This window comes from Ranitomeya variabilis, chromosome 7 (genome assembly GCF_051348905.1).
Source record: "Ranitomeya variabilis isolate aRanVar5 chromosome 7, aRanVar5.hap1, whole genome shotgun sequence".
NCBI lineage: Eukaryota > Metazoa > Chordata > Amphibia > Anura > Dendrobatidae > Ranitomeya > Ranitomeya variabilis.
The window spans coordinates 166,548,698-166,568,687 of record NC_135238.1 but is presented as its reverse complement, the minus strand read 5'-3'; the positions used below and the strand labels follow the sequence as shown (position 1 = coordinate 166,568,687).

The 19,990-nt window shown below is 40.3% G+C and overlaps 1 protein-coding gene across 2 annotated transcripts in view; it reads right to left on the bottom strand.

Annotated features, from left to right (window-relative positions):
• Nucleotides 1-19,990, bottom strand: part of CPS1 (carbamoyl-phosphate synthase 1) — a 131,074-nt gene that overhangs the window by 11,424 nt on the left and 99,660 nt on the right. For both annotated transcript variants that reach the window (XM_077272240.1, XM_077272239.1), the window contains exons 29-33: nucleotides 12,853-12,930; nucleotides 11,165-11,272; nucleotides 4,611-4,700; nucleotides 1,139-1,309; nucleotides 991-1,065 (exon numbers count right to left, since the gene is read on the bottom strand). In XM_077272240.1, coding sequence (XP_077128355.1) covers nucleotides 991-1,065; nucleotides 1,139-1,309; nucleotides 4,611-4,700; nucleotides 11,165-11,272; nucleotides 12,853-12,930 — 522 coding nt within the window. The remainder of the gene's footprint in view (nucleotides 1-990; nucleotides 1,066-1,138; nucleotides 1,310-4,610; nucleotides 4,701-11,164; nucleotides 11,273-12,852; nucleotides 12,931-19,990) is intronic.

Genomic DNA, 19,990 nt, shown 5'->3' with positions numbered 1-19,990 from the left:
GGAAAGTATAAGTATGTGATTCTAAATATTCTAAATATTTTTCTATCTACTGGCTAACACGGTAGGTACCAAGATATTTATCTTTCCTGTTTCTATCATATAAGAAGCAATTATTTACCAATTTTAGCTGTTCCTTTTTTATTCTAGATCTAGCTCTGTCTTCTAATATCAACCAAATTAAACTTCACTTTTCTACCTTTCAGTCTCATACATCCCATTTAGGAGTCACTTATCCCTTATTTGCCAACTTCTTCCATATCTACTGCTCCTCTTATCGGAGTTTATCTAGTTGTTTACTAGAATTCCATGTGATGGAGCTGCCGTGCTTTACTGTTCTTTGTTGTTTATTCTGAATGCTTATTTGATCAAATTCATTTTGTGCGTCAAACTTTTTCTTGTGTTTGTCTTTTTTCAAATACAGTAAAATTAGGAGAACTCAAATAGGATCTCACCTTAAATTTTGTATTATTTATTGTTAAAAGGAACCTATTAGAAAATTCTACAACACCAGAATGATTTCAGGAGTGAAATTGAAAACGCGTCCATGCTCGGCTGAATTAGGTATCTGACGATTGAATGTCATGCTAACCGCTATCATATGTATATGGCAAATATGGCCAGCTTAAAACAGGAGTTTTTTATTTTTTTATTTTTTAGGCCAAGAGTAGAGTTGAGCGGATATGTTCAGAATCGGTCTCCGAATCTGAATTTGCCATATTGGCACCCTATTTGTGCCGAATTTATGTTTGATCGATTCTGATCATATTCGTTCATTTCTCCAATTGACTCCATTGACGTTCGGCTGTGTTCGATGAATATTACAAATACAATATTTGCTGCCGATCGTAATCGGAACGGAATTGTGAAATATTAGCTCAACTCTAGCCAAGAGATCACAAATCAATATCTTTTTTGATCGTAATACCTAAATAGTTCAATAACAGCCATCAGAACTTGAAGTATGGAAATTATTTAGGATGTGAAACTTACCTCACCAGTAGATGCCATCTCACAACGCAGAATTGGATCAGCTCCTCTCAAGCGTGGCCAGGAGAACATTGGTGCCTGTGTAAAGATGGTAATCATTAGCATGAACATGGTATTGTATTGCCATATAATGTTCCTCTATGATGCTCACCTTGATGCCAACATAATCTGCAGGGACAATGGGTCTCTCTAATGTTGGGAGTGCACTCTCATCAATTTTTTCTCCAATCATGACTTTGGTGGCCACATCGATAAAGTCAACTCCCAAAGTCTTGGACACAAACGGGAATGAACGGGAAGCTCTCAGGTTGCATTCAATCACCTAGTCGGAAAGAGACTATGCAAATTAACTGATCAAATAAATACATTTCTCAGCGTATAGGTATTTATTATGGTAATGATAAAGGTTTAAAGGTTTCTACGAGTAATGAGTGTTCTTAGAAAAGCGCCTAACTTGCAAAAAATGAATATCTTGCAGGTGGGTCAATATGTTCTTAGGATGATGAGTGTATGATTGGTTCTGCAGAAAAAAAATATGATCACGTGTGGTCTATACACAAGGACCCTTCTGGCTGTCATTTTGACTATCCAATCCAATTTCATATAGATCGATACTTTTGATTCGCAGAAACTACTACAACCTTTTGAGCCTGTAATTTCGGTGGCCCTTCGCTTCCACTTCACTGTGTAGTAAATGCATTCCCTGAAATAAAAAAGTATCCCTAATCTAGTGCTGGAGTAGGAATTAAAGTCTGCAATTTTCTATCTATTCTCGACCACTAATGGATACTACTAGCTGAAATTGAACGATCTGTAAAAAGTTGCGGTGACTTTTATGACACAAAAGCTCTATTGCCATCAAATTTATGGACTGTTATGTTTTATATTCCCGATTTCAGGTTTTTTTTTTCACTCAAGATGGGGTGCAGAGTGGACATTAATGAGAAAAAAATGAAGTTTTTTGAATTTACCAAATGGCTGCAATGAAACAAAGAGTGAAAAATGTAAAGGGGTCTGAATACTTTCCGTACCCACTGTATGTCTTGTTCATAAAGGCAATAAAACAGGGTGTTGGCTTTGTTTAAAAGTGTTGTCGTATTGAGAGCTGCTTTTTATGTTAATTATTGGGGGTAGCTAGCTTAATCCATGATTTGCAGCCTTTTCTCTTGAAGATTACATATTCTTTTTAGGTAATGTATTAAGTTATTCCCTTTTTTCCTGTGGGTGTAATGAAAACTGGTGTCTTGGTAGCTTAGAGCAGACAAGCCTTGTACACTGACAAATACTGGTTGTCTGTGTTCTTGTCCCCGATGATGCTCTCCAAATTGGACCAACACTGGAAAATCTAGAGACCCTTTTAGTCCCACCCCAAATTAGCTCTCCAAGGAAAGGGGTTTCCACGGCAATTTTCTAAGAGCTTACAAATAAATGAACCTGCTAAGTAGAACCTATAGTACGCAGTGTGTAAGTTCAGGGGTCTAATCTACAAATAAGCTTTAGGTGGACCACTGGGGATTGTGCTGATGGGGATTTATTTTACCTACAATGCTACCCAGTGGAAAATAAGCCGCTAAGAGCAATTTCTCCAAAACAGATGTAAGGAGTTGTCAGCAGTGAGACGACCAATGATAAGCCTATAAACCTGGCATCTGTTTGCAGCAGAGCATATCATGCAAGTGTGTGAGTGTAAGTATGTACACATATGTTTTTAATGCACTGCCACTTTAAACAGAACATTTTGCAGAAAACAAACAAGCACCTATAGGATTCTTATCTGTATCTAACACCAACGCACATAGTGACAGGTGACACGTTCTCTTTGTGACAGCACCCTGGTATTACTGTATTATACAGTCTGATAGGGGCTCTTTACTTATCAATGCCTTGTCAAGCTCCTCACAGAATGGTGATTGACAGATCAATAGTGTAGTGACGGAGCGCAGAGAAGCTGGTATTATGCAGGCAGCCCACATACATCTGTCTGCAGATGCAGGAGAAGGAAGCAACATGGAACTAGATTGCTTTAGAAATTGAGATTATCCCAAAAGACTTGCAGAACTCACTACTGAATGTTTCATAGTATGAATATTACTTGGCTACCCAGCCTTAATAAATCAGAGTGGCAATTGAAAAATGAGTATTGTAATCATTCTTAAGAAATTATGTCTGATTACTAGTGAAGATTAGTCAATTTCTGCAATTTCTGAATCATCCCGAAAAGAGGATGTGAATTTTTTCGCAGACACAACAATTTGATTGAAAGCTATTTTCCTTTCTCATCTGCAAAAGAAATCCCAAAAATATTTCTCTTTTAATCAAAAAACTGCAGAAAAGTATGACTTCTTATAGTTCAGTGGTTCCCAAACTTTCTTAGTCGTGAGCCACATCCAGGGCCCCCCACTACAGTAATCGTGACACTCAGAGCCTACCATTACTGGAAAGAAGACATCCAAAGATTCCCCACAGAAAGCACACTGAAACCATGTACCCCCTCCCATATAGGCAGTATATTTACATAAAAGGGACCCCACTATACCCTCACTCGGTGTTCTCATACCAAGGACGTCCTCCACACTGTCCCATCCAATTTCAAGCTCCCCTCTAACAGTATCATCTTATCTCTAGCTTAATATTTATTTCTCTCCTCCTTCAACTAACACCCCACAAATATATGTACATACAGAGCTGCTCCTCTTTGCAGGGCTAGTCATAAATGTCACCATCCGGAGTCCTTCTCTTCATAACTGTTTGTTAAACCAGGAGCTAATGCACCAAGGTGTCAGACTGCCGCGAGCCGCACATTTAGGGTCCACGATCCACATGTGGCTCCCGAGCCATAGGTTGGAGACCCATCTTATGGATAAAGCATTTGCTTTCATATTTGTTGCTTTATTTGTCATATTGGTTTCCGATCCATGCCAACATTAAAGCATTAAGAGACCGTTTATGTGTGAGGTTGCTTTTCATCTAAAGGTGCGGGCTCACGCACAGTTTTGCCTAAGAACAATGCCGTGAATGAGTGGGATTCTCTACATCCTCCAAGAGCAACTTGTCCAAAAGATACAGAAGAAAGTTAGTAATGAATAACACTTTTTCCATAAAGAACCAAGTCACAAAACAAAAGCAATAACTAAGTGGCTTGGTGAGCAAAACATTAAAAATTGTGGGTCCATCACAGACACTCCCAAGATTTTGTGCAATTTGGACACGATACCCAAACTTGGGTGACAACCATTGTTTTAGATATTTTCTCACAACTTTTTAATCCTTCTTTTTCTCTCTAGACTACCATATATCCTCTGATTATCACATAGTGTTCTCCAATAAGAATTGCAGTGGGGTTTTCATGTTTTGATTTGTTTGTTTTTTACATTTTAATATGAGGAATAGATTACGCCTGGCTAACTGCAAACAATCCTGTCTATATCCAGCCAGTTAAATTGAATCATTAATTAAATTTGGACCAATGGTTAATTGTAAAGAGATAATAGTATTTTCTAATTAATTCAAGTGGCTTCATTCACAATGTATCGGTACATTCAGTGTTGGTATTTTCTTATTTATTGCTCTAACATTCAGCTCGCATTGCGTACAATGCAGTGTGTCATGACTTATTTACTCACCAGAACATCATTTCCTCTCACAAGGAACTGCACATTGAATGGTCCAGAAATGGCAAAAGCATTTGCAATTTTCTTGGTTGCAATTTTCACCTGCAAATGACAGAACATTTATACAGTATGTTCTGAAGTTCTACATTCCAGTACATAGAGACAAATGTGATGTGATGCAACCAGATAGCTTTATCGATGTCTTAGATGTTAGATTTAAAAGGGGTTTTCTTGGCTAAAATATTTGCATAAATTACCAAAAGTAAATTACTTACCAGACAAATCTGTTAGTGGTCCAGTCATGTGGTCAGGTGGACACATGACTGATGCAGCCAATCACAGGCCTGGGGCTGTACAGCATGACGTTGCAGCAGCCAGTGATTGGCTACATGAGTCACAGAGGATAAAGGCATGTGACTGCAGCCTGTGAACAGCAATCGAAGTACTGGAGTGGCAGGGGACTTAATAGGGAAGTAATGGTTCGTTTGAGATATATATATATATACACAGTATATATATGTGCTATTTATTTTCTTTAGTCTAATTTTTATCAATCATAGAGAACCCCTTTAATCACTAGATGCCAACTCATGCCGTTTAGTCCTCATACACACAGCCATATTATAGCTCCGTTTTGGACAAAGCTGTAATCAAGCTTATGTATACTTATACTTGTGTATGCCCTCTAATGTGCTTCTAGATGTATTTGATTTCACAAATACACATAAGGAACTTTTATTGTACGATTCCAAACAAATTTGACAGAACTACAATTTTGTCATACTACTTGTGTTTAACTATTCTCAACTAGAAGCATTGCCGCAAGATTTAAAAAAAATCTGCACTTAACGGTGCCTAAAGCTACATTCCCACGATGAGCATTTGGTGCATTTTTGATGATTTTCTGCATTTCTGCACCTAGTAGGTTGCTTGCGTTTTTTTTCATTGCATTTTTTGTGCTTGTGTTTTTATCACATTTTTTATGCATTTTTGTCTTTTTTTTATATATCAGTTTAAATTCAGCTGCTATGTTTTTGATATTTTATGGGATTGGGCATTGACAAAACTTTACTGATACAGTCGTGTGTGCATTACACATACTGTGAAACCTTACTAAATCTGAATGTGTGTTTTTTTACCTGCGGATTTTCCGCATCTAATGCAGCAATTCTATGGGGAAAATTTGCACATAAAACTCAGCATAACCGCAAGAGAAATTGAAATGTTATGGATTTCAAACACACACAGGTCAGTACACGAAGCATAAGAAAAGGAACAGTGGCCATTAGATTTCTATTAATCCCATCCACTTTTCTGCAACTGGAAGACGCTGCACAAGAAGCAGTGAAAATACACAGCATTGAAAACGCACTGAAAACTAATCATGGGAAGTTAACTCAAGGGTATGTGCACATGGAGTCACTTTTTGGAGTGGAAACTCAGCAGAAATTCATTGTTTTAGGGAGGATTTAGAGTTTTTGCTTAGTTTCTGCTCCAAATCTTTGTAGTGTGCATATAGCTTTCAGTATGTGTTTTTTTTTTAGGTTTTTAGAGCAAAAACTGAGCAGAGAGTCTCCAAATCCTTCCCAAAATGCCTCAAAAACTTGGAGGTTCTGCTCAGTTTCTCCTCCAAAAATTCTGCAAAAAGACTTTGCATGCACATAGCCTTACAGAACAAGCACAGTTTAGCATGGGAACGTGTACAGACTCCTGCAAATGATTCTGTCTTTAAAATTATTGTAGAGTTATGAAGACTTAAGGGGTAATTCCTAGCTATAGAAGACATCGGCTTTCTCCAGTAGCCCCATGGACAACGTATAAAGCAGAGGTTAAGCATTTGCACCTACACTTCATTCAGAATGGGATGGCAGAGCCCCATTTTTAGGATCACTGGGGTCTCAGTGACCTCCAGTGATCAGCAAATTATCCCTTATCATAGGGGATGGCTTACTTTTTTAGAAATAACCCTTTAAGACGCCAAAAAAGACTAGAAGAAGATCTGTACAGACACTGAACATGCAGGACTTGGGATTGAAGCTCAACAGCCTGTATATTTATGAGTGTAGATATGCTTTAAAATAACTCTTATGATGTGATGTTGCTGTTGGCGAACATTATTAAGTCTTGCTCTAAATATAAATAATGTATAATGAAAGTTGGTGTATTTTGGAACCTAATCTCCAAAAAACACAGTTTAGTTTTTATCATTTCCTGAAGATAACTATAATTTATATTGGCACGATTGTGTGCATCTCACATTTTTAAGAGGTTGGTTTACAAGTGCCAAGTAGCTCTACCATGGGTAAAGTCCAGAACATCTGTTAAAGTCACTATACATCTGTTGGCTTCCTCAGTATGTAATCTAAATGTCATTATTTCTGCCATCACTGTGTGTCTAGGGGAGGTAAATAAACTGTGATTGTGACATGACCAGCAGAGTAATATTCTACAGGTTTCTATTGACCATAACACAGGAGCAAACGAAGACACGAAACAGCATCACTCAATGTGGGAAAGTAATTGAGCCGTAGTGTGGAGATTGCTCGCTGAATCCATAATGATTTGGAAATTAGCATTAGGGGAAATGTGCTCAGTTTATGTTTTTTATATTAATGTAATATCAATGTACTGTATATTCTATTGAATTATCTTTATTTATTAACATTTATTTTTAAGATGCAGGTTTAGTAATCTGAATCAAATTACTAAACCTGCTTCCTTAAATTACTTGACCTGGTATTACATTGCTAAAAAGGGTAGGTTTGTGTCCATAATAGTGTTGAGCGATACCGTCCGATACTTGAAAGTATCGGTATCGGAAAGTATCGGCCGATACCGGCAAAGTATCGGATCCAATCCGATACCGATACCCGATACCAATACAAGTCAATGGGACTCAAGTATCGGACGGTATTCCTGATGGTTCCCAGGGTCTGAAGGAGAGGAAACTCTCCTTCAGGCCCTGGGATCCATATAAATGTGTAAAAGAAAGAATTAAAATAAAAAATATCGCTATACTCACCTGTCCGACGCAGCCTGGACCTCAGCGAGGGAACCGGCAGCGTTGTTTGTTTAAAATTCGCGCTTTTACTTGGTTACGTGAAGTCCCGGCTTGTGATTGGTCAGGGCGGCCATGTTGCCGGGACGCGGACCAATCACAGCAAGCCGTGACGAAATTACGTCACGGCTTGCTGTGATTGGTCCGCGTCCCGGCAACATGGCCGCCATTAACCAATCACAAGCCGGGACGTCACGGGAGGCTGGACACGCGCCCATTTTAAAAAGCACGCGTGTCCAGCCTCCAGTGACGTCCCGGCTTATGATTGGTCACGGCGCCATGTTGCCGGGACGCGGACCAATCACAGCAAGCCGTGACGAAATTACGTCACGGCTTGCTGTGATTGGTCCGCGTCCCGGCAACATGGCCGCCATTAACCAATCACAAGCCGTGACGTCACGGGAGGCTGGACACACGCGCTTTTTAAAATGGGCGCATGTCCAGCCTCCCGTGACGTCCCGGCTTGTGATTGGTTGCGCCGCGGTCAACCAATCACAAGCCGGGAGGCTGGACACGCGCGCATTTTAAAATTTTAAAATGGGCGCGTGTCCAGCCTCCCGGCTTGTGATTGGTTGACCGCGGCGCAACCAATCACAAGCCGGGACGTCACGGGAGGCTGGACACGCGCCCATTTTAAAATGCGCGCGTGTCCAGCCTCCCGTGACGTCACGGCTTGTGATTGGTTGCGTCTCCCATGTGACTGCGACGCAACCAATCACAAAGCCGGGACGTAATTTTAAAATCCTTAAGGACCTGAAATTACGTCACGGCTTGCTGTGATTGGTTGCGTCGCCCATGTGACTGCGACGCAACCAATCACAACGCCGGAACGTAATTTTAAAATCCTGAAGGACCTGAAATTACGTCACGGCTTGCTGTGATTGGTTGCGTCCCGGTCACATGGGCGGCACGCAACCAATCACAAGCCGGGACTCACGTAAAGGAAAGAAAAGCGCGAATTTTAAACAAAGAACGCTGCCGCTTCCCTCGGTAAGGTGCAGGCTGCGTCGGAGAGGTGAGTATAGCAATATTTTTTATTTTAATTCTCTCTTTTACACATTTTTACATTAATGTTGTTTCGATACCGATACCCGATATCACAAAAATATCGGATCTCGGTATCGGAATTCCGATACAGCAAGTATCGGCCGATACCCGATACTTGCAGTATCGGAATGCTCAACACTAGTCCATAACCCTGTAAATTTTTTGCCCCCTTCCTCTATGTTTGCTATTGTGGTCGTGCTTCCGGTTTTAGAACAGTGCCCTATAGATTATTCACTTATGAGAAAGGGGAACGTGTCTACTTGGAGCTGAGCTGGACTCCCCGGAGTCACATTTGAGAGTAGATTACTCTACCGCTATAAAGACAGATTCTTCTTAAAAGGGAGCCTGCCAACAGAAAATGACTGTATAAACCAAGCACTGGGGCTCGGCACACCCTTAGCATGGCTGAACAGCACAATGCACCTTCACACCTACTTGTTTTTTATCTTTCTTCTTCCTTAGTTGACAGTTCTGGATTTACAGGAGCTAAAGGAGGGCAGAGATAGCTGGAAATCAAGTAGGTGGGGAGGTGTACTGAACTGTTTGGCCACACGTAGGGCTCGTGCACATGACTGATTTTCTCAGACAAGTGCTATCCATGGTTTTCATGGATAGTACTCGTACCTATGACATTCTATTGGGCTGTGCGCAAGTCCAATTTTTTCCTTGGATCAAGTGATCCACGGAAAAGATGTGGCACACGTCCGATTTTGATCCTAATGTCTATTGGTGACATCCAAGTGCGGTCCGGTTTTCACAGACTGGCGGAATCGAGAAGGTGGAGAAACTCTTTTTTTCCTGTTTCCACATCTGCGAAAATTCAATGCCACTCTGATCAAAGTCTGACCGTTTTTCTTGGATGTGGGAGAAAATGGGCTTTGACCCTACCCTAAGGGTGGACCGAGCACAGGTGCTTTGTATGGACAGTCATTTTGTGCTGATAGATTCCCTTGAAGGCCAGGGTCACACAATAGTATATTCTCTATGCAAGAGAGTCGGATTGATTGTGTTAATGACACTCTGATCAATCTCCGATCTGAGTTTGTGCAGAGTGTCAGTTTCATGTGATCCGACTTTGTCATTCGAGAAAATTGGAGCACAGGTGTGGAGAATTTAATTTCTACATCTTCTCCATTGTTTGAGCCTGCGTAAATCAGACTGCATTCAAATGACATCTGAGCGCAGTCTCATGTTTTACACGCACCCATAGACTTGAATGGATGAGTGTCTTCTGATTTGTGTATCCACTCGTAGATCTGCACTACCGCAAGCTATAACATTAGTCCAAGTGCTATCCTATAAAATATCAGATAGCACTCATCTGAGTTATGTGAGCGAACCCTAAGAGTGTGCTCATATTGAGATTTTTACTGATTTGTTGGAGCGGAAACTGAGTGGAAACTCAATGTTTTTGAGTAGTTTTGATATTCTTAGAAAGATTTTGTAAAATTTCGACTCAGTTTCTTCTCCGAAACCTCAACATAAGACTCAATGTAAGAACACCTTAAGCCTTACTTCTAACTTTAATTTGGCAGGCAGGGTTGAGAAGAATGGACAAACGTAAAAAAAAAGTCAAATGGGAACTAGTAATGCTATGCTATGGATATGTGTGAAAGGGGAGGACAAAGTTAAATGGTTTTTCATACAAAATGAAATTAAAGGTGAAAAGGGCATTTTAATGGAAAGATGGTCAATGCGAACCTTCGTTCCCGATCATTGCCCATTGTAAACGGGCCCAGCAATCAAGTGACAAATTGTAAAACATTTTTATTTATTACATCTTTTATGTTGACCCACAAGTCTTTATATGTCGTCAGCACATCCTCTCATGTACACAGAGGATGTACTGCCAACAATAATGCATAAAGCTTTGTATGAATGAACGTATGAATGATTGTTCTTATAAAACCCTCTTGCCTCATCGAAGGGTTACTAACCGAACATCTACCCACTTGCCATATCAGCAACCAGCACTCATTGTGGCAATGCCGTTGTATATGACCCGTAGGTAGAGATGAGCAAATTTGTTCGGAAAATGATCACCGAATCCAAATGTGCCCTATTCGTGCCATATTTGTACCATATTCATGCCGAATTTATGTTTGATGATCGGTTCCAAACATATTAGTTAAGTTCTGCTTCCATTGACTCCACTGACGTTTGGCGAATATTGCAAACACAAAATTTGGCGCCGATCACAATCGGAACTGAATTTTGAAAAATTTGTTCAACTCTTCCCGTAGTGTAATGGGGCACATTCTGAATTCTCTACTTTGGGATTAAAAAATGTGTCCAAGTTCAAATAGTAGTTAAATAAGCAAAGCCACATTGCATAAATACTGAGGTATGTGGACACTGCCAGATGCACAAATGAGTATATTTGGAGCTGGACTAAGTTTGCTTTATAATTATTAGATTGTCATTTTTTCTTTCAATCACAAGGAAATAAATGCAACTTTACCTTTTCAAGTGCCCCCTGGCTGATAGTCTGTGTGGGAATCATAAGAGTAGCATCTCCCGAGTGGACTCCGGCATCCTCCACATGCTCTGAAATAGCATTACAAATGACCTATACAAATGAAAATAATTCATGTTACAACTGACTTTCTGGTTCATCATGTGCACGGTTGTCCAACTGGCAATCCGGAAGCCACGTTTTGCCTCTCAAGCTACATTCCCTAATGAAGCTTTCACAACTGTAAGAAACCTTGTAATTACAAAACTGAAAATCTAACAGTTCCATTTGGATAAGAGAACGCGATGCTCGGCCAGCAGTGATCTGCAATGAGAGAGCTCCTCCAGATGACATGAATAACATTACCACAAGTCATCAGAGATGTTCCAACATGCTCCAGGTTCCAACTTTTAATAAAAGTAATGGTAGGAACTACATATATAGGTTGGACATAAGACCTTTAAAATATTTTATGGGTAATTAGAAATAGATCTTTCTAGTCCATGACTCTTGGGTTAATTCTGTAGGTGTCAAGCATTAATGATATTAGGGCAATATCTAAATTATTTTGCATTAATTACTACTTGCGTTCTCCAATCATTTTTTATTTCTACTGAATATTTTTTAGAATTTAACAACTGAATTTTGCCTTTCCCCTACTTGATGGTGGTGTCTCTGCACAGCCTGAGACTGTTAGCGCTGATTGGATAGTGTCATTGTGTTACCTAATGAGTAACATCCAGTTGTCAATTTATTCAGATATTTCTAACAGGAATAAAATAAAGTAGAATTCTAAGATAGTGGGGTTTACAAAGAGTCAGAATTGGTTTTAAGTCATTAACACTGACATAATCTCTTGGATTTTGGTTGGTAGAGCCCTCATCCTACTTCTGTGATCCATACCTTGCATCAAGAGTTGCGGCAGATACGTGCCGCATAGAAGCATTGGCTGAACATGGACATGGCCCTCTCCTCTGAAGAATATAGGAGGTTAGAAAACAGACAAGCCGGTGATTCCTTTAGACTTCAAAACTGAAAGCCACATGGATTCACTTCCAACTCTCGACCATGTACCGACAGGATGGAGAGGGTTACCAAATGTCCATCCCTGGTTGTTGGCGTGGCATTTTTGGTTCTTAAGGTGCTTGGAGGTCCTAAAGTATCTGCTATAATCTGGCCCTGAGTAGGAATGAAATGTTTGATTCATGCTTTAAATACACAGTCCACTTTCTGCTGGTGATTACCACGTCAAAATTATAGCTTTGTAGTAGATTGGTAGTATGACCCCAGAGTTGCTCTGCTGCTATAACTGGACACAGGAAGATGTAACTATTATAAGACATTATGACAACTATGCCAATGAACTAATAGTAGTCGTAATCTCTATTTGGTATAGTTTCTCCTTTCAGAGAGTGCCAAGTTGGCATAGGGAGACTTCTACGTTATGCAATGCTCCCATGGAAATTTAAATATGCAAATGGCCTCTTCATAGAGGAAAAGAGCAGGAACGTAGGATCCAAAGTCATTCCAGCTCTTTAGAAGGTTGATATTGACTTTTATGATAGCTATTTCCAAATGATGCTATCTTCCTATGAGAAGAAGATACTTGCATATTTAACTCCTATGTGTCCCATGAATGTCTTGCAGAAAACAAAGCTTATACATAACTCTATAACATTAGCATAACTACTTACACGGCCTTCTTTTGCAACAGCATCCATCTCCACTTCTCGTGCTCCTTCAATGAACTTGGTGATCACCACTGGGTGTGCCTGCAAAGATAATATTCCAACAAAGTTTAGTATTTGCCCAAAATATATGCAGTATCTGTGATATAAGAAAATCTAACACTCTTGCCTTAAAAAAAAAAAAATTAAAGACCTATATGGCTGAAAAATAAAGTTCCCAGATGTTACTGGGAAAGCTGCCATCTCCTTTCTCAGATCTTCTGATATAGTCCATGAGCCAAGAACCAAATTTGACGATATCGGTACCAAGCGGAGTGACTAATTCTCTTTGGTATTTTTAGGTAGATGCATGTCTGTAGTTTATTTTTTGATATGATAGCCCTTACATATACGTAGCTTATTAACCCCTTCAGCCCTAGGCCTATTTGTACCCAAGTGCCTAAGCCAATCTGACCTGTGCCACTTCATGGGCTAATAACTTTGGAACGCTTTCACCTATCCAAGCCATTCTGAGATTGTTTTCTCGTGACATATTGTACTTCACGTCAGTGCTAAATGGGAGTCAATATATTTTACCTTTCTATATAAAAAAATGCTAAATATTCGGAAATTTTGGAAAAATCGGCAATTTTTTAACTTTGAAATTCTCTGCTTTTTACAAAAATACTGATACCCCCCATAATAGTTATTAATTTACACTCCCCACATGTTTACTTCATATTGGCATCATTTTGAAAATGAAACCTTATTGTTTTACGACGTAATAGGGCTTATAGTTTTATGCGCAATTTTTCACATTTACAGCAAAACCCACTTTTCAAAGGACCAAGTCACTTCTGAAGTCACTTTAAGGGGCTTACATAACAGAAACCACCCATAAATTACCCCATTTTGCAAACTACACCCCTCAAGCTGTTCAAAACTCATTTTTAAAAACTGTTAACCCTTTAGGTGTTCCACAGGAATTTTAGCATGAGCCAAGAACCAAATATGACGATATCGGTACCACCCGGAGTGACTAGATGTAGTATTTGTAACAAAATTTGATCCAAGTTATGTAAATACACACTGAACATGTCATGTGCATATATATATATATATATATATATATATATATATATATATATATATATATATATATATGTTACTCCATAATATCTTCAACATCGGACTCTGAATCTGACTGTTGTTCTACTGGCTCGTCTTCAGTACCCTTGTTCTGGCATGTCTGTAATCTGCACATGTCTGTGCACTTCAGGCCATTGCTGAGGCAAGTACACTGAGGAAGTTCACATGACCGCACACACTTGCAGGACAGTAGCTGTATAATAGCTTCTGGTGCTGGTGCCCCTTGCATCCACTTGACAACAAGCTTTCCGTCGTTATCTATCATCCAACCGCAGTCTGTTGGGTTTGCAACCCATGGCTGGCTCTGCAGACTTCTCCTCCAGATCGCAGCCTGGTAGTTTGCACGCAGTGCATGCATGAAAAGGCAGTCCTGGCAAGGAGGGAGTTGACTTGACTCTACCACTCCACGTCTGGCACAGAACAGCTGATAACGGAGCCTGTTTACCTCAGTTGTTTGGGTAGTTGGCAGGTACATGTGGCAGGTGATTTCCTGTAACTTCTCAAAAAGTTCGGTAGACACTTCCCATGAACGACCAACTTCCTGAAAGGCATCCTGGTATGTCTTGTTCATCTTCAACTGCTTGAGTGTCGTCATCTTCCCACGGCCAGCGAATGCACTGACGGTGTCACAGCCTGTAAATGCATGCATACCAATCAATGAATCACATACGCTGCCTCCCAATGTTCGGCTCAGAGTGGTGATATCCAGGAATCTTGTCCGGTTCTGTGTACCGCATTTCTGGAACAGGTGGGATGGGATTTTGTGGCACATGCCCAGACACAGGACCATGACATCAGTATCCTCCGAAGTGATGATGACCGACTTGTAACCAGATTCTGCTGCATGAAGAGCATGGAGAAGGAGGCGTGTGTCTGCTTCTTCTTGATTTGACTTAAGGTCAGCAGCCTCTTCCCACTGTTCTTTGGTGATCTTAAAGCAGAGCTGCTCACATGTGACATACAGCTCCTTCTCCTCAAGCTTCTCCCTGTGGTGTTTCGCCTTCCATTCTTCTACCAGAAACTTTATGAGACTTGCCTTGTTGGAGGAACTACTTAGAAGCTTTTTCCACTGCTGGATGTTGTGCCCATGTTGAATGTTCTTGAAATGGATCCCTGTGCCTTCATATCTGTTGACTCTTTCTGTATCTTTGATGGATGTCTCCTTGTAGACGTCAAAGACAATATCAATGCGCTTGCTCTTAGCACCCTCATGGATAGCGCGACTCATTGCTGTGCCTGCTAGCTGGCCAAATGTTGCATTGTTTCCCTTCAGTTTCTGAACCAGGCTCATCCCATCAATGATGGTTGCAGAGGGCTCGGGGATCACTTCTGCAGGACGAGCATTCCTCTCCAACTCCCTTGCGAGGGCAGCCTTGTTGGTCTTGCGGATAGACCCATCACCATTGGCAAGTGCCCATGGCAATGGACCCAGGGGATGAGTCAAGACATCACTCATTTGTAGCTTTCTGTTCTCAGCTACAAGTATCATCTGGCCAAATAGGTTTCTGTCAGCCTTCAAAATTACCTCCTTGCCAAGACCTTGTCTGCGTGTCTTCATTTGGATGTTAGAGAACGTTTTAAGTTTGTTCTTCGTCATCTTGTCATGAAACAATGTAGTTGGCTTATCGGTACCCAAACGCTCATCCTTGAATGTTTGATATGCATCCTCTCCTATACTGTATGCCCCTTGAAGGTCTTTGGCTACATCTGGTGGTGCTACAGTCGCTGTTGACAAACTGATAAGTTCACCATTATGCTCTTTGTTGAAGGGGTTCACCCAACCTGTCTCCAGCAGTTGAACGAAAGATTGGACATCGGCTTCATCTCTTCTAATCCTAGACACCTGTAGGTCTGAATGGCTGAAGTCAGTATATTGTTGGCCTACCAGGGCCCTCAGCTGCCTCAAGTACATACTGCGGTACTCTGATGTCAGGTAGAACCTGGAAACAGCTCCAACTTTGAGGCTGAAGCCTTTTGTGCCCCCTGGTGTCTGGGTGTCTTTGTTGATTGTCTCTTCAATGGTCTGGTCCACAGGAATTCGTCCAAAAGGATTCTTGCTACCGATCTGGACCGAAAAGCCACCTTGCATGAAGTATTCATGGACCTCTGGGTGTTCTATGGGCAGCCGAGACATTGTGGCATAGTAATAGGTTAGGTATCGGGCATAGTTGACCTTGTCATAGGCAAAACACCATGGTATCATCTGTCGGATTGCTCCTAGGTGAAGCATCCAGTTGCCTTCTCTTGAAGCTCGAACCAGGGCCAGCATGGTCTCGACCATGTCCAAGTATGACATCCAGAATGCTGAGAGTTGTTCATTTCTGAGGGTCTCAAGATAAACTTGAAAGAGCTTCAGGGTAAGTGTGCAAGATTCATTATCCAAGAGCTTTTCGCAGGATCCCTGCGACACACTGATGCGAAAGTTTGTGATGTTCTTCAGTGTTTCATCCAGATGGTGAAGGTCCCTTGCATGGTTTTCTTCTAGCCATGGAAGGAAGTTTTTCTATAAACTGCAGAATTAGGGTAACCAAGTTTGGGTTTGCCGTTAACCCTTGCTAGGTTGCAGGTAAAATTGGATTACAATGTAATATCTGGAAAAAAAATGAAATTTTGAAATTTCGCCTTCATTCTGCTAAAATTCCTGTGGAACACCTAAAGGGTTAACAGTTTTTAAAAATGAGTTTTGAACAGCTTGAGGGGTGTAGTTTGCAAAATGGGGTAATTTATGGGTGGTTTCTGTTATGTAAGCCCCTTAAAGTGACTTCAGAAGTGACTTGGTCCTTTGAAAAGTGGGTTTTGCTGTAAATGTGAAAAATTGCGCATAAAACTATAAGCCCTATTACGTCGTAAAACAATAAGGTTTCATTTTCAAAATGATGCCAATATGAAGTAAACATGTGGGGAGTGTAAATTAATAACTATTATGGGGGGTATCAGTATTTTTGTAAAAAGCAGAGAATTTCAAAGTTAAAAAATTGCCGATTTTTCCAAAATTTCCGAATATTTAGCATTTTTTTATATAGAAAGGTAAAATATATTGACTCCCATTTAGCACTGACGTGAAGTACAATATGTCACGAGAAAACAATCTCAGAATGGCTTGGATAGGTGAAAGCGTTCCAAAGTTATTAGCCCATGAAGTGGCACAGGTCAGATTGGCTTAGGCACTTGGGTACAAATAGGCCTAGGGCTGAAGGGGTTAATAAGCTACGTATATGTAAGGGCTATCATATCAAAAAATAAACTACAGACATGCATCTACCTAAAAATACCAAAGAAAATTAGTCACTCCGGGTGGTACCGATATCTGGCCCGGCTCATGGACTAATAGTTGATCTTAGTCTCCAGTTGCGGAGAGCTTGCATCACTCAATATAAGTCTTTCTCAGATCAAACCTGCTTCCACAAAAATACTTTTCTTCCTACAAACCACCCTGAGAGTGTTTAAAGACACTTTCATCTTCTGAGTTACAACTACACAGGATGTTCTTTAAATGCATAAAAACCCCTTACTCGTACCAAAAAAAAAGTGTAATATGAAGATAAGATACATTACCTTAAGAGCTGGCAAGATGTGAACATTTTGCTGCCAGTTAAGTATGAATTATATATAAGAGTTTAAGTCATTGATATATCAGTACAAACCATTCACACGTGGGTATTTCAATAGGTACTTTCCAGTAATATTTCTCTGTGTATTTTGATTGAAATATTTCTCCAAAAAACAAGTGTGTGTGCATGTGATAGATATATTTTATTATATATATTATATTATATATACAGTACAGACCAAAAGTTTGGACACACCTTCTCATTTAAAGATTTTTCTATATTTTCATGACTATGAAAATTGTAAATTCACACTGAATTCATCAAAACTATGAATTAACACATGTGGAATTATATACTTAACAAAAGAATGTGAAACAACTGAAAATATGTCTTATATTCTAGGTTCTTCAGAGTAGCCACCTTTTGCTTTGATGACTGCTTTGCACACTCTTGGCATTCTCTTGATGAGCTTCAAGAGGTAGTCACCGGGAATGGTCTTCGAACAATCTTGAAGGAGTTCCCAGAGATGCTTAGCATTTGTTGACCCTTTTGCCTTCACTCTGCGGTCCAGCTCATCCCAAACCATCTCGATTGGGTTCAGGTCTGGTGACTGTGGAGGCCAGGTCATCTGGCGTAGCACCCCATCACTCTCCTTCTTGGTCAAATAGCCCTTACACAGCCTGGAGGTGTGTTTGGGGTCATTTTTCTGTTGAAAAATAAATGATGGTCCAACTAAATGCAAACCGGATGGAATAGCATGCCACTGCAAGATGCTGTGGTAGCCATGCTGGTTCAGTATGCCTTCAATTTTGAATAAATCCCCAACAGTATCACCAGCAAAGCACCACCACACCATCACACCTCCTCCTCCATGCTTCACGGTGGGAACCAGGCATGTAGAGTCCATCCGTTCACCTTTTCTGCGTCGCACAAAGACGCGGTGGTTGGAACCAAAGATCACAAATTTGGACTCATCAGACCAAAACACAGATTTCCACTGGTCTAATGACCATTCCTTGTGTTCTTTAGCCCAAAGAAGTCTCTTCTGCTTGTTGCCTGTCCTTAGCAGTGATTTCCTACCAGCTATTTTACCATGAAGGCCTGCTGCACAGTCTCCTCTTAACAGTTGTTGTAGAGATGTGTCTGTGTGTCTGCTGCTAGAACACTGTGTGGCATTGACCTGGTATCTAATCTGAGCTGCTGTTAACCTGCAATTTCTGAGGCTGGTGACTCGGATAAACTTATCCTCAGAAGCAGAGGTGACTCTTGTTCTTCCTTTCCTGGGTCAGTCCTCATGTGAGCCAGTTTCTTTGTAGCGCTTGATGGTTTTTGCAACTGCACTTGGGGACATTTTCAAAGTTTTCCCAATTTTTCGGACTGACTGACCTTCATTTCTTAAAGTAATGATGGCCACTCGTTTTTCTTTACTTAGCTGCTTTTTTCTTGCCATAATAAAAATTCTAACAGTCTATTCAGTAGGACTGTCAGCTATGTATCCACCAGACTTCTGCTCAACACAACTGATAGTCCCAACCCCATTTATAAGACAATAAATCCCACTTATTAAACCTGACAGGGCACACCTGTGAAGTGAAAACCATTTCCGGTGACAACCTCTTGAAGCTCATCAAGAGAATGCCAAGAGTGTGCAAAGCAGTCATCAAAGCAAAAGGTGGCTACTTCAAAGAACCTAGAATATAAGACATAATTTCAGTAGTTTCACACTTTTTTGTTTGGCATATAATTCCACATGTGTTAATTCATAGTTTTGATGCCTTTAGTGTGAATTTACAATTTTCATAGTCATGAAAATACAGAAAAATCTTTAAATGAGAAGGTGTGTTCAAACTTTTGGTCTGTACTGTATATATACATTTTCATATAATGTGTGTATATATAATATTGTATATATATATATATATATATATATATATATATTTTAGAGGCAGCATGTTGTTGTGAGTATTTTATTAAATAGTAAATATAAGAAAACTGACTGAACAACAATATAGTCTGAACTGGTGCATAACCAGAAAAGTCATATAGCAAATAGATGAATGGCTGCACTCAAAATTAACTGTGCTAAGGCAAGGAAATGTGCAATACATGAAATGTGAATAGCATAATGGCTTGGGAAATTTATGAAAAAACACATGAGATTCTTAGCACAAGATTTGGCCAAAAGTTGTGAGCCCATCCACCAAACGTCAAGGCAATCTCAAAACGGACGGGTACCTGAGCTGACTGCCTAGTGTGAACATTTACCTATGGTAGCCATAGGTAAGTGTTCACACTAGGCAGTCAGCTCAGGTACCCATCCATTTTGAGATTGCCTTGACGTTTGGTGGATGGGCTCACAACTTTTGGCCAAATCTTGTGCTAAGAATCTCATGTGTTTTTTCATAAATTTCCCAAGCCATTATGCTATTCACATTTCATGTATTGCACATTTCCTTGCCTTAGCA